General features: G+C 36.9%; 1 protein-coding gene across 3 annotated transcripts in view; it reads left to right on the top strand.

The window, feature by feature from the left end:
• The window catches only part of utrn (utrophin), a 159163-nt gene that overhangs the window by 129322 nt on the left and 15061 nt on the right, over positions 1-14780 (top strand). Inside the window, exons 67-71 of one of the 3 annotated variants that reach the window (XM_056734045.1) lie at positions 1377-1488; positions 4489-4625; positions 9055-9093; positions 9358-9423; positions 10441-10506. In XM_056734045.1, coding sequence (XP_056590023.1) covers positions 1377-1488; positions 4489-4625; positions 9055-9093; positions 9358-9423; positions 10441-10506 — 420 coding nt within the window. The remainder of the gene's footprint in view (positions 1-1376; positions 1489-4488; positions 4626-9054; positions 9094-9357; positions 9424-10440; positions 10507-14780) is intronic. The other 2 variants (XM_056734046.1, XM_056734047.1) reach the window with 2 other exon arrangements.

Below are 14780 nucleotides of genomic sequence, written 5' to 3'. Positions count from 1 at the left end.
TTATGTCTTGCTTTCAAAGGAATTTTGTGATTTTGCTTAAAACAAGAAATTGCTTTGACAGTAGTGTTTTTTTAAAAAACAAGTTTGTTTTTCTACCCTTTATTTTTTATTGTTCTTGTTTTAAGCATAAACGTAGCAAAATTATTTTAGATTTCTTTGAAATTAGAACATAAATGCTTTTGCAGGAGAATACATATATAGTCAGGATTGCTTAAATAACTGTGTTAACGACACAACACAAAAGAATGAGCAAGCATGGTTTTCGATGTTATGTTAACATGGATTACTTGTTTTCTTCATTGGGACACTGATACATGTAATAAATGTTGGCATGGTTCTCTGTTTGATACAAGTCAATTATCTGTTAAAAATACTCAAACAGTAAGTCTATATGATACCCGTTGTATATTTATTCCAAGATGTCTAAAGCATTATTAAAGTTTTGCGCGAGGGACAGAAGGATGTTGAAAGTAAGGCTATGTTCACATTTGGCTTCTTTTTTAAGCGACCAGCGTCTGTTTTATGTTATAAAGTTTTACATTATAATCCTATGTCGTAAACAGTGAGTGCTTTTTTTGCAGCTCAGGGCGTCATTTCAAATAAAAGCTAAACTTTTCTGAAAAAAAACACTAAAGTTAAGCGCCTTTTTCACAGCTAACCAATGACAAGCGAGTAGCGAGACCTGTCTTTCCATAACAGCATGTAAGGAAGGTGATTGGTCGTGCAGGATCAAGCTTAGAAAAATAGTGCCGAAACCTCGGTTGGAGCATAGTTTTGTGTAAAATAAAGTTTAATTTCCCCTTTCAATAACTTTTTATTGGAATTCTAGCGAGAAATTAGTATTGCATTAAATATGTGATTGGTTATTGCAAAGACGCTCTCTGTTTATAATTCAAATAGAATTCTGTTATGCTGTCTATGAAGACTGACTGAATCTGTTTCTCTGAGCTGCCCTCCTGCACAAACGCTGCCTCAGAAGTCATTGCCTGATTGACAGCAAAGCAAAAAGTCGGCTGCTGTTGTTATAGCAACAAATGACGCCCTCGGCTGCTCTGTGTAAACACAATGCAAACCTTTTTCATGTCAAAAAAGAACCTAAATGTGAACATAGCCTTAGTCCTTCTCAGCCACTGTTCTTCAGTGTTTAACAGCTTAAATCAAACACACCTGAAGCAGCTGATTAAGGTTTACAAGATAACTCAAAAATAACAGGCCGGTGGGTTTGATTAGTGTTGGAGTTTGAGCCCCCTCCCCCCCGGAACCCCTGATTTAACATCTGGCCTACTTATTCTGATTTGCCAGACGGATGTTTTTATCCACCAAATGATTGTCAGTGCTTTATAGCAACAAACATCACTCTTTTTCTCTCTCCGCAGATATCGTAGTCTGAAGCATTTCAACTACGACGTGTGTCAGAGTTGTTTCTTCTCTGGTCGTACAGCGAAGGGTCATAAACTGACCTACCCCATGGTGGAATACTGCACACCGGTGAGTTAAAATAGTAATGCTTGAACCCAAACCCAATCCCAAACCTGCATGAAAGAAAACATATGTACTTGTTCTGTTACAAAGTTATGGTGGGCAACGTCGTAGTATGTGTTCAAAACAAGGAATGTTACAAATCTTAGAATTATGCTGCCTACTGCAACACTCGAGAGCTCTCGTAAAATGCTGGGAACCGAGAAGATGCGTTTAATTTGTTTGACTCTCAGTTCCAGTAGTCACTGTAGTGTGTGTTGTCGCTGAGTAATAAGCTTACCGTGTGAGAGAAATGGCTCTGGTTAGTTTGCCGTCCATGGCTTCAGGTGAGTCAGAGAGTAGTTAAAACTCAGAGGCGCTCGATCTATTAGTATCACCGGCAGGCATTCCCGTCACCTTCACAACATGAACCGCATGCAACTGGAAATTGAAGGTGTTCCACATCTGTATTTCAGAGCGTGAAATTGAAAAGGGATCACCGTGATCGATCAGCGCGACAGAGGTTCACTAGTTAAACAATTTTCCTTTAGCTCTTCAATGCTCCATGCACAAATTCAGAGGAATTAGACTGAATAATAATATGAGTTGAAAGCAGTTTCACGTCGAGCGCCGGCACTTGAGCAGAAAGAGCCTCTTGGCTTGATTGATTAATCACGCAGCTTTGCAAGAACAGTCAATTTCTTCTATTGAGGCAGAAGCGTGTCTTTTATAGCTCATCTATCGAAGGTTGTTCACTCGTACAGTGATTAGCAGCCACCAAGTGACCAAAAGACATTTTTTTTCGAAAAGAGATTTCTTTATTGAATTATATTATTACAGACCCTATAATGTCAAAACCGTCAATCAGAATCAAGTATTCCATGTTATAATAGTAAGTAACTGGTTTCTGGAGCCCACCAGTGCCATTTACCAGCAAAGCATCAAGTGTGTTATGTGTTACCATCTGTATCTCCTCTTTTCTTCACCATCAGGTTATTTGTTTTCCATACTATTTGGATACCGTTTAGAAAATAAGCCTTAATCTTTAATTCACGAGTATTGATAGAGATTTATCATGTGAAGAAAATGCTTTTCATGTCCAGACAAACCAACAATTTCCATGAATCCCGCTTTTCAGACACATGGACGATCAACGCTTCTGCCGTAAAGATTTACTTTCATTTCAGCAGCAAATATTGTCATCGGCATTCGGAGAGCAGTATTGAAGATCAATATTGAACAGAATATGTTTTTGTGGCCCTCAAAAGGGCTGTTACACAGTTATTGCTTTTCTTTGTGGTGATATTGCTTTTTGTTTTGCTGATATTGTTTTTATTAGTTGAACAGATGTTCCTATAGCATTCAGCCGAGTTAATTTCTTTTGAAAGAAAAACTTCACACAGACGTTGAAATTATGTGTCATTTATTCGACCTCATGTCGATAGATGTTTCCATACAATGAGTCACATTTATTAAACATGAGCATAACAAATTTCTGTCACATTCAGTTCAATGTGAAAGTTATGATTGATTTAACACATGAATGAGGCTTGTCGAATTTAAAGTATAAAGCAGGTCAATAAATGATGGCAATGTTTAAAAAAACGTAATGCCGTGTTCACACCAAAAGCGAAGCATCGCATTCCTCACTCTAGATTACTCGCAGGATTACTTCTTTTTCTTTGCGTGAGTGACGCAAAAAACAATGCGCAACGGCGAGGGTCTCTTCGTGTCCAGATGTGTCATACCGGCTCTACTGATTTTGCCAAGTGGTTGATGTCCTTAAGGACCCCCTTATTTGGGTCTATTCACGTCTTTACATTGACTTTGGATGTAATTTATTTACGCAAATAGTTCAATTCACGTTTGATGTCAACACAGCATAAGACTCACTATAGTATTTACTTTAAGCAACAATCCATAACCTAATCCATAGCGTCTTTATCACCATCTATGTGTGAAAGGTTACTCAACATGCTCAAAATGACATTTAGTCATTATTAACTAAACTTATTTTTGTTTATTTTCAATAAACAAATTAAGCAATTTAAGCATGTAAATGTTTTTTTTTTGCGTCACTCACGCAAATAAAAACAAGTCATCCCGCGAGTAACCTAGAGCGAGGAATGCGATGCGTCACCTTTGGTGTAAACAGAGCATTATGGTTTTTATGACCTGGTTTAGACTTAAAATTTGACAGACCTTATTCATGAAGGTATATTAGTGCGTAAAATCATTCATGCCTGCCTTGAAACTGCCAAAATTAAATGTTGAGATTTGTCTCAATAATATTTCAGTGAGTGTCATGTATACTCTACATACTTTACCTGACTTGTGTGTTTTGTTGCTCTTTGGATTTTGAGAGTTTAGTAAAGCAAATAGTTGAAGACAGCAGCCGTCTGTGCTGCATGAGCCGCTCAAATCCTCATTTTTGGTTAGTTTCTCTCTCTGCAGAAGAGTTTTTTTGTGTGGAATATATGAGGATAAAGAGGGCTTCGTGTGTAGATGCAGAAGTGCAGACAGACAGAGACATTCTGAAGTGGTTTGTGTGTAGCAGACTGAAACACCTCAGCTCAGGCTCAGTAGGCAAATGGAGAACAAGACGAGTGATTGACGGATCAGTCTTGGATCTTGAGGGTCACGCATGCTTTAAAGAGAAAGACAAGAAAGATGTTTGACTAATGAGCTCTGCTTTCCTTCATTGTACTAAATTTCACTTACATCAAAAATATGTACTTTCATGTGCTTGTTCCAGCCTCTGATGTTAATTTTATGCCTTTCTAAAAATAAAGGAGTGTTTTCAGGTCAGAGATCTATAGAGAACTCTCAGTCATAAATCCCATCTGTTAGAAAATCCCAACCCTTAGAATCTGTTCGATTGATGTTCACATACGACTCCAAATGTGTCATGCTAAACATTACGAATGCTTTTATTGATTGTGAAATCAAGTACAGTTTCACTGACCTATTTCTAAAAAGAATATTCACATACACATCTTCTAATCTATCATCTGTCGTTTACATTTTCAGACCACCTCGGGAGAGGACATGCGAGATTTCACCAAAGTCTTAAAAAACAAGTTTCGCTCTAAGAAGTATTTTGCGAAACACCCTCGCCTGGGTTATCTGCCAGTCCAGACGGTCCTAGAAGGAGACAACATGGAAACGTAAGCATCTCAAAAGCAAAACAAAATGATTTTGTCACATTTAAGTATCTGTTTGCAGCCTGTGGTCTCTTCCAGTCATTATTTGCACTGTTGAGCGATGTAGAGAACGGCGTAGTTTTCCCTCAGACTTAAGACATCACATATCACTATGATATTTAATATCTGCAGATGTCTGACTGACTTTTGACCTATATTGCATTTCAAAAGTGTTTGTTTCACAATTCTTTAAATGTTCAATTAGAAAAAATGTGGAGTTATGACTTTATTTTTTGGTTATTGTTGATTGGTTTGTGAAGTTTTCCTAAACAAAATGGAGGCGTTGATTGTGGAGAAAACACAACATTTTAAATCTATTTTTGAGATCTGTCATTATTTTATTTTGATTGATCTGGATTTATTTTCAGCAAAGTGTTCTTTAACCAAACGCACACATTTTAGATAAAAAAGTGACAATTTTAAGTAGATAAACTATTCAGAAATACTTAAAAATTTCATGAATAATAATTTGATTCCATTTCCTCACAATGTTCCACATTGGTGCTAATTATTTTATCCACTGAGCTCGTTGCAGTGAATTCTGGGAATTTCTTCAGTCCTGAAGGATATATTTGATGCCACAGAAATCTGTCTCACCTATTTATGCAGCTCTCTAGATTTTAAAGCAAAACCCAAGTGTAACAGCGCAGAAAAAGATTCATTTCTGCTTGATCAGAGTTTCTTCATTAACGTAGTTGTGATTTCGACCGTGGGTTCGATCTCTAAAATTCATGAATTTGAGCCGCTTTGAAAAGAAGCTTCAGCTCAAATGACAAGGAACTAAAGATGACCTATTTCTTCACTTAGCACGGATTATAAATCCTAGGAAGCTGGAGTGCCGAAATGTCTGCCTGCACCCCACAGGCTTGCTGTCAGTCCACGTTAGCGTGACATCCAGACGATCTTAGCTGTCTCTGATACCAGACCGGTTTATGTTACGTTTGATTTTTGGTTTTCTGAGCAGACACGCTACAGTCTGCAGCAGCACGTGTAAACTCCAGCTCCATGCGTCAGATTTAACCAAGAGTGATGACCATATCTACAATATATTCACAGCTCCTTTTAACAGCAAAATGAAACCCTACAGTGTTTGGTTTTCCTCAAATTCAAAAGCTCCAGGGAATATTGACCGACTTTTACTGGAGAGCTCGTGTTTGGTGATTCTGTCGGCGCTAATTTCGAGAATCCCTCATTACTTTGAGCCCGGCAGTCTGTACATAGTGATACACCAGGCGGCTATTTAACGGCCGGGGTAACTGGACCGTGTCGATTTTGACAGTTCATATATCTCCCTCCTAGACCATCGTGCTTTTTCTTTCTTTAGCTGGCGTTCCTTATCTGCTCTCCATGAAAGTCACCATGAAATCAAAATGACCCAATTTATTATCTTAATACATGTTTCAGGTCTTCTGCCTTCGTCATCATGTGTCAAATTGTGAAGCTTTTTGGGCCTCTGAAATTACTTTTTTTCAGCTGGTGTCAACTTGACTATTGGATAATATTAGCCATCGGACAAATGTTGAGAAGTAGGCTGCTGTTTAACTTTATTTATTGTAGCTTTTCTACATTTTGCCAATAGCAGTCATTAATCCCAAAGTAATAAAAGCTACGGCAGTAAAACTAGGAATTGATTGATGATTTTTAAGAAAACTATAAGTAAACTGTTTGTGTTGTTTGAAATTGTATTGCTTTAATGTGGTTTTGCAGATAAAATCTTAAACTTCTAAGCTGAAAGTGATTTTTCAGAATCAAAAGGTTCTACTGTATCTGCGAATGACCTGTTCCAAAAATTCCCAGTTCTGTACAAATTTCTGAAAATGTTGTACAATGATATTGTACATTTAGAATACATTAAGGGTCACTTTCTCTTTTAATTTTACTCTTTACTGCTATGATGTTATGGTGGTTTGATGAGAATCACCCAATTAATCGTAAAGACAACACAATATATTGGGAGTTGTTAACTAGTTTACGAGGTGGATTATTTGCATTCATTTGTATGTTTTAGTGTGATCTGCTTATTACGCATTTATTTAGGTTGGGAGTGGACATGACATTCCTTGAAATCGCCACCTTGTAATATAGTTAGTCTCGAAAAACTTTAAAGGTGATTGCCTAATTGTTCTCTGTTCACTCCAAACTCCAGTTTTGCCTTTAAGAAATCAGCTGCGTCCGAAATTTCATACTGTGACAGTACGTACTGAATTTGAATTTGAGTACCTACCTATCAGCCGTAAAAACAGTATGGGAGTAGTATAAATACATTTCGGGCATGTTTTATGGTCATGTGACGCGCTTGCTCTTTGACCTATGACATATTAACAACTACCTTAACGTGATCGTTGATAAAAACATAATTTTGTCACGAGAAATTTATTTATTAAAAACGGACGTCCGCCTTAAAGTTTTCCGCTATATTTATTTGATTTACTTTTGAATTTTGACCGTTGCTCAAATCCCGGGGCATCATGGGATAGAACATTGTCCATCTGATCCAAGAATCTCGGCCGAAGATGTAGACCATCCGGGTATTTTTCAGCTACTGTTTTTTGCATACTGAGGTTTCGGACTTACTATTCATGACTTATACTCATTTTCGCCTACTATATAGTATGGAAGTAGGCAATATTAGACGCAGCAATAGAGGCATTATCCACAATTCAATCTGTTCCCATTGGTTGAAATCAAGTCCCAACCTACACTTCTTTCTCATTTAATTTGACTCGGTGAGAACTGGTTCACATTACTGACGTAAGACATGGTGTGGTTTTTAAAGTTTAATGTCGACTTTAAAGTCCTTTCACACAACTTCAACCAACTTTTGTAAAGAGTTTATCTTCCCTGTCTCTGCTATCCTTCCTTTAGAATGAAATGGGCTGTTTGTAAGATGCTCAGCGTCATTGCTTTTGTCTCCACATCAAAGTTGCATCAGCTGTAAAAAACTAAACCGCCTTCGTCCTGCGGTGAGAATGAAGGGTGCTAAATCCAAAAGCCTCTTGCATTTCTCATGCTGAAAAAAGACAAAATTGAACAGATTTAACTCTGAATATCTCATCCTGCAATTACAGTCTTATCTCCCGTGTGGCCGCTTTTAAAAGAAAAGATGGCACTTCTCATCATCTCCGGTTGAACCAAACTTCACTAGGGCTCTTCCCCTGATTAAACTCTTCCATGTCGAGGCACAGCCGGGCGTTTGATGTTCTGTGCCTGGTGTCGTGTGAGATTACCAGCGAGTTTTCATTTGAAAAGACGCTAATGAAATCAAAATAAATGAAAGAATAATGATTGGATTGGAGATCTGATCCTTGTAGTTCTTAACCAAAATGTCGCAGTGTGTGTTGGATATAGAAGGCTGAATTTTACACAGTTTCGCTCACTTTCAGTTTTACTTCAGGACTGTCAGAGCATGACTTTTTTCTTCTTGGCTCCAGCTTACATTCTTACAGTGTTAAAGAGAGTTTGAGAGGGGATTTGATGAATTTGAATATCATAGATTCAGAGAAAAGTCAGTTCTAACGAAAAGGATTGTTCAGAATAACTTTAGTTTAAGTCCATTCCACAAATCTATCTTTGACTCGAGAATGTTATAGACATGTTTTAAGGAATGCTTTTATAATACTTACTTTTGTGTTAATTTTTGAATAACAGTGTCAGTCCTTATTCACTTTTATTGTGTGAAAAACATCAATGTAAAGTTTGTGTTATTTTTTTGTTTTGTTTTACCAACGGATTTGTATCAAAGGAACGACACAGGTGTTAAAGATAGAATTTGAATTGGTTAAATGGAACTTTTTCACAAGCCTGTCATGGCGGTCATCAGCATCTTAAATACTTTTTTAAATGAATGTATGTTTATAGCACTATACTTTGTATTATTTTAACTTCGATCAAAATTACAAATTACAAAAGAAAATTATTGTATATAAATATAGTGTTTTTCTTATACAGCGTCTATGGAAGTCACGGTAAATTTGACATCATTTTTTCTTTTGACTAACGTTATCAGACTCTCTCTGTCTTTTATTTTGTTAAAGTAGTAAAAATAATTGCTATTTGAGCAAATAAGAATGCAAAAATATATATTTGTAGTCTCCCATTCACCGCTATAGAAGTATACCCAACTACGACTTCCGCTGCTGAGAACCCGGAAACGTGAAAAGGGTCCATAGTCATTTAAAAAACAACATTTCAAATGTTGTCAATTGTATCATCCCTTAACCATTGTGCTGCCCCCTACAGCACTGGAGGGGTATTGCATCAATTCCCCGTCCATTTGTGTGGTTGTGCCTTCCACATTGTGAAACCTCTGACCCTAAAAACGTTCTGTTCCTCCCTTCTCCCCCCAACCTCCCTCTCTTCCTCTGTTTTTTGTTTTTCTTTCTCCCTCCTGCAGTCCGGTCACTCTCATCAGCATGTGTCCAGAGGAGTATGAGTGAGTATCTACACCAGCCAACCCACCTAGTCTCCCTCCGTACAGCATGCTGCTCACCTCAATGCATGGAGCGATAGACCCACCTTCACGCCACCCCCTCCAATCCCCCTACCTCCACCTTCCCATGTTTTTGTCTAACCTTCTTCCTTAGTTTGTCCGTCCCAATAACACGCATCCTTCACTGCAGATCATTAGAGGTGTCATTTGTTGTTGTCATCATGGTGATCGTTTGTGTTTATCGTTGTGTTTTTGTTTACATTATAGGCTGTCCCCATCACCACAACTCCCTCATGATGACACACACTCACGGATAGAGCAGTTCGCCAGCAGGTATATATCACTGCCAACCTCACAGAATGAGAGAAAACTAACGTGTTTACCAGATTATGTTAGGTGGCGACTTCAAATGAATTCACACAATATGAATCAATCAAGAATTATTAGAAACATGTTGGAATGAACAAGATGGTCTGAATAAATATGAATGAGCCACCTCATGAAATAGTTATGAATTACATAAAAAGGCATTAGAAGTGCACAAGCAAACATTATTTTTTAAACATTACATTTAAGGTGTTTAAAATCGTTTGCCATGGTATAAAGTAAAAGGGTATGTTTGTTTACATGTAAATGATCATTTGTGATGAATTGATGTCGCATATCAAAACTAGCAGCTGCTCTTACGCTGTCAGAATACATCACTGAAACGAAAAAAGACTGAGACTGGTGACAGATCTGCAGTATAAATGCACATACACCCGAAAGACCTCTGGCTTTCCTCCAAAGCCAATTTAATCTGGTAGCACATAGCGTGTATTTGGTGCGTATCAATTCGATTTACACCTACACAAAGAAAAAGCATCACCACGCATACACAAACATCCCAGCCGCGTCATGTGCTGACCTTCTACTCATAAAGACTCGAAAATGGATTTTCATCGTCAGCTAGATACTCTCAATGTCACTAGCACTCATACACACACCACAGTTATTAAGGGATTGTGAATAAAGACTACGGCTGAACCCTCCATCCCATTATAGGAGCTCCAGGAGATGGTGAGACTGTAATCCATCAGTGTTTGTGTGTGTGTGTGTGTGTGTGTGTGTGTTGTACACGTTAAATACTAAACACGAGAACTGTGTCTCATGCAGGTTTGTTTTAGAATCCATGGTTTTCAACCCTTTTGGATATACCAATGTTCATAATTCTGTTTTGATTTGTTTTTATTGATTACTCACCCTACATATGAATAAGCATGCTAGACATGTTCGAAGACACACAAATCCATATCTTGAATCATTTTGATACTAATAATCACTGGAAACCTGTCATATTGATCTCTTCAGGTTAGCACAGATGGAGCGTTCCAATGGATCTCTGCCCACAGACAGCAGCTCGGCCACTGGAAGCATGTAAGTGACTATTGTGCTTTGTTTATAATATGCTATTTTTCTATTTAATGTAATGTGTGATTTGAACGGGATGACTGAATTCCCCGCTTATGGGTCGTTTTGTATTGGTACCTTAGTAGTTTAATGGCCAGATATACTAAACAGGGCAAAATAGCCTAAGAGCGCAGTTTAAAAAAAGTATGGATGGGAGTGGAAATTTCTGCGGGTCTGAGAGGAAACTCTTACAAATGCATATGCAATTTGGTCAGTCGCAAAAACTGCTGTGTCCATGCCTTTTCACCACTCATTTTCACTGCATCTTTAGTAAACAGCGTCAATCGTTTCTTTACGCTAAAGGAGGCGTTTGCACTGCTGCAAGCTGTTACTAAATCTGGCTCAAAGTTTTGATGTTAAGTTTGATTTGTGATGCAATGTGGGCGTGTCCAGCAGCTGATCAATTTTGTGCAAATAGGAAGCAATCTAATGACAACTATTGCATTTAAATGAGTTTTATGTTAAAGTACAATCAAATTGGCTGTACTAGTCATTTTAATGTATTCATCTACAATTTGATTGTTGAATTGTTTAACTTAAGAAAAAAAACTCAAAAAAGTTGACATTTCTTATGTTAATGTAAAAACATGTTTAAAAAATTGTAAAAAATGATTATAAATTATTATAAAAATTATAATCCATACAATGTAAAACACATTTACAGAATTATACGGTTATTTTTGACATATTTTTGAAATGCGGTAAAAATGTCAAATTACAGGAAAAGACTGTAATATGACTGTAAATTAAAGATGTGAGTGACAAATATTTTCAATTTGCACGGAAGACGAGATTGACGCCCGTTTGCAGCAATCATGCAGCCTGATTCGCGCCATTCACATCGAACTTAGCATTGAATTTGTATGTAATTTACTTATAGTATTACTTATAGTGCAAATAGTATTTGGTGTGAACACGCCATAAGACCTTTTTTTCTTTGACAGCGGCTAGTGTTCATTACAAGTACATTTTGACAGAAATGTGGTTTTGCCCAGTCGTTGTTTAGGTATGTACTTTAGCTTTAGACATTAAACCCGAAACTGATATCCTGACCTCTGACAACATCGGAAGTTCATAAAGTCCATAAATTGTAGTGGATTGAACAATATTCAAAATTTAAGTCAGCAAAAATAGTACAATTACTTTTTGTAGGCAAGATCCATCTGACAGATACTGTAGTTCAGTTGTATTTGTAGTTGTAGTAAAAAAAATAACCTCTTCAACTGGTCCAGAATGACTACCAACATCAGAGTTTTGTGTTGTAGCTAAAGTGCAGTCATGATGGATACGTTTTTTTTTTACTGTAGATGATTTCACTTTTCTGTATTAGACAGATTAGATTAACCTTTATTGGCATTGCACAATGACAGTTAAGTAAATATGATTTGTCACTGTTCACGTACAGGAGTGTAATAAAAAAGTGATGCATGGAAAACTGAGTAATAAATTGTCAGCATTTGAACGAGTCTGATTCATGCTTCAATAATCGTTCGTCTTGTTTACGATATGATGTATTACGCACAGCTGCCGTTCACATACAAATGCTTTCCTGCACAATGTGAAATTTACTTATAAAACATGAAAAATCATCTCTTGTGTGAAAAAATATGCTGTAAAATGTCAGACAGTGATTAAACATGTTACATGAGCGAGAGCGGCTGTTGTCTGGTGCGGTCTGATTGAGTACAGTAATACCTCATATATATTCTGACATGTTTCTTAATTGCTTTGGTGCCAGTGGAGCTGGAATCAGATCCTTCAGTGAGCTGCGTTAGGTCACAATGCTGACAGATGAGACAAAGAGAGAGGACCACAGCATGAGAGATGAAGAGAGAAATGAAAAACTAGACTCATATGAAAGTTTCTGAAGTGAATCAGAGTAGTGGAGGAGAGATCTAAAGATGCTAAAGCTTTTCTCTGAAGTTCTCATGGTAACGCTTTACAATTAGGTGCTATTTGTTAACAGTTGTAAATAAGCTAACATTTGCTAACAATGAACAATTTAGTTTTACAGCATTTATTAATCCTTGTAAATATTAGTTGATGTCAATACAATTATTCATGTTAGTTCATGTTGCATTTTAAAAACTTTTTAGTAAATTCTGAAATTAATATGAAATTAGATTAATAAATGCTAGAAGAATTGATCATTGTTAGATCATATAAGCTAATTTTTAACAAATAGCACCTTTTTGTAAAGTGTTTCCGTTGTCGCTATTATTTTTGAGGGCAAAGCCAGTTTCAAGGATTTAAAGCTTTTTTTTGTTGAAGCATTTTGTTAACATCTGTCATTACATTACATTACATTTCAACCAATTTTAAGTTGAACTGTTGGGAACAATTTCATGATTAAAATCAATTTGATATGATGTTAATTTAAAAGCATCTAAAAAATACATAAAGTTACTTGCAGTTTTGTGTTGTAGACAGATATTCCAGTAGAGTGTCAAAAGTTTCAGGCTGCAGTTTTAATGTTAAAGTGGCAGTCCGTAAGTTATTTTGAGTAAAAATTCGCTAAAACAATTTATTGAGCATGTACATGAAAGAACGGTGTTTACAACTGTGTCACTACCCTTGCGGGATTCACCACGCAAAGCTTGTAATAATGGTTTGTAATTTGCCCTGTCGGGTCTGCTTTCCCGGAGATCCTTTTTTGGTGTCTTTCGCCTATGCGTTATTTCGTCACATTTGTACAAAGAAGGAAGAGGATCCGGCTGCTAACCAGCATGTGGATGCTGCAAATGACAGGCGGTTTGTGTGAGTGTACTCGCAACTGTTGGGTAGGATTTTATACAACTTTTAATATTATTTATGACGTTGTTTAGTACTTTTACTTTTAAACGGCAAGCAGCGTTGACATATGGGGATTCATCAGTTGTGAAAAAGTACAAACTGATAACAGTTTACAAAGAAAAAGAGAAAAGACAATATGTCAACAGATTACACAAAAAATGTAGCTCCCTTGTTGTGTTAATACAGACGGGTACAGTTTCATCGGTTGTTCTTTCTCTCGTTATGTTCATGATGAATGTTATTTAAGTCCTTTTCGCACATGACTAGTATTATCTGGGGACCTTGTGTGATTTAGAAATTTCCTCCCCACATCTGTATTTCATGTGGCGCGAATTAGCACGGATGAGTGAAGCCTGGGATTTTACTCAAATTTACGGATTTATATCCCGGATATGATGGCAAGACTTTGCATATAGTATATATAGTTGTATGATGTACAATGATTTATGACCGAACACAAAATAATATCAAAACACTTCAACACAACCTGCATTTGGACTATGTGGGTATTTTCATGTCCTTATTTGTTTCGTGTTATATTATCTGGCCAATCCTACATAGTGCCGCTTTAACAGATTTTGACATTTTATTAATTTCTACATGAACTAAGATCATAAACATTGTTAGTTAAGGCTAACTACTATGCAGAGGTTAAATAAAGTCAACAAATACTATCTTACTGTACACTGTTACCGTTCAAATAAAAGACGCAGTTATTCTCCAGCAACATATTTCTGTAGGCCCTGAAAATGTTTTTTGCAATGATATGATCACTCGAGGGACGAGGGACTGTGAATTCAAAGAGTCCGAAGTTTCATCTCTCAGTTTGAAAGAAGAAATTAAAAGAACGACCAGATAGTGATGTAGGGGGGGGTCCAGTACTGTGAGATGAATGGGATGCAATGTTGATCTTTATCAAAGAAATGAATTCCCACCAGCTGTCACTAAATCAAACACACATACACCCCTGACCCACGTATTCATTCACACACACTGCTGTTTTGAGACCAGTAACCTCTAAGCTCTTGATAAGATCAGTTATCAATAAAAGCTTTGCCGTAATAAACCTGGGCTGGTTTTGACCGAAAGAGTTGTCAACTTCAGCCGAGAAAAAAAAAAATCTTTAAGCCATTTGTTAGATTTAAGAAACCCATGGCTACCATCTGCCCACAGTATGTCTTTCTCATAAATCTTAAAAGTTGTCTGTATTCTTTTTAGTTTGTACCATTTGAACTTGTGCGCAGAACGGATTCAAAGGCAATAAATACTGAAGTTACACCATCAATAGCAGTGGCCGGTCCTACCAGAGTTTGCCCTGACATGATTGGCTGTGCCAGCTTTAGAAAATCTGATCCCAAATTTGATAAAATGCCAGAAAGAGTACGATGTGTTCCAGAGAAAAAAAATACATTTTGAAGAAGAAAGTCTTTGTAAATGAATTAAATCAA

This window comes from Triplophysa dalaica, chromosome 20 (assembly GCF_015846415.1).
Source record: "Triplophysa dalaica isolate WHDGS20190420 chromosome 20, ASM1584641v1, whole genome shotgun sequence".
Classification (NCBI taxonomy): Eukaryota; Metazoa; Chordata; class Actinopteri; order Cypriniformes; family Nemacheilidae; genus Triplophysa; species Triplophysa dalaica.
The sequence above is the reverse complement of the archived record's forward strand: the minus strand, read 5'-3'. Positions and strand labels throughout refer to the sequence as shown.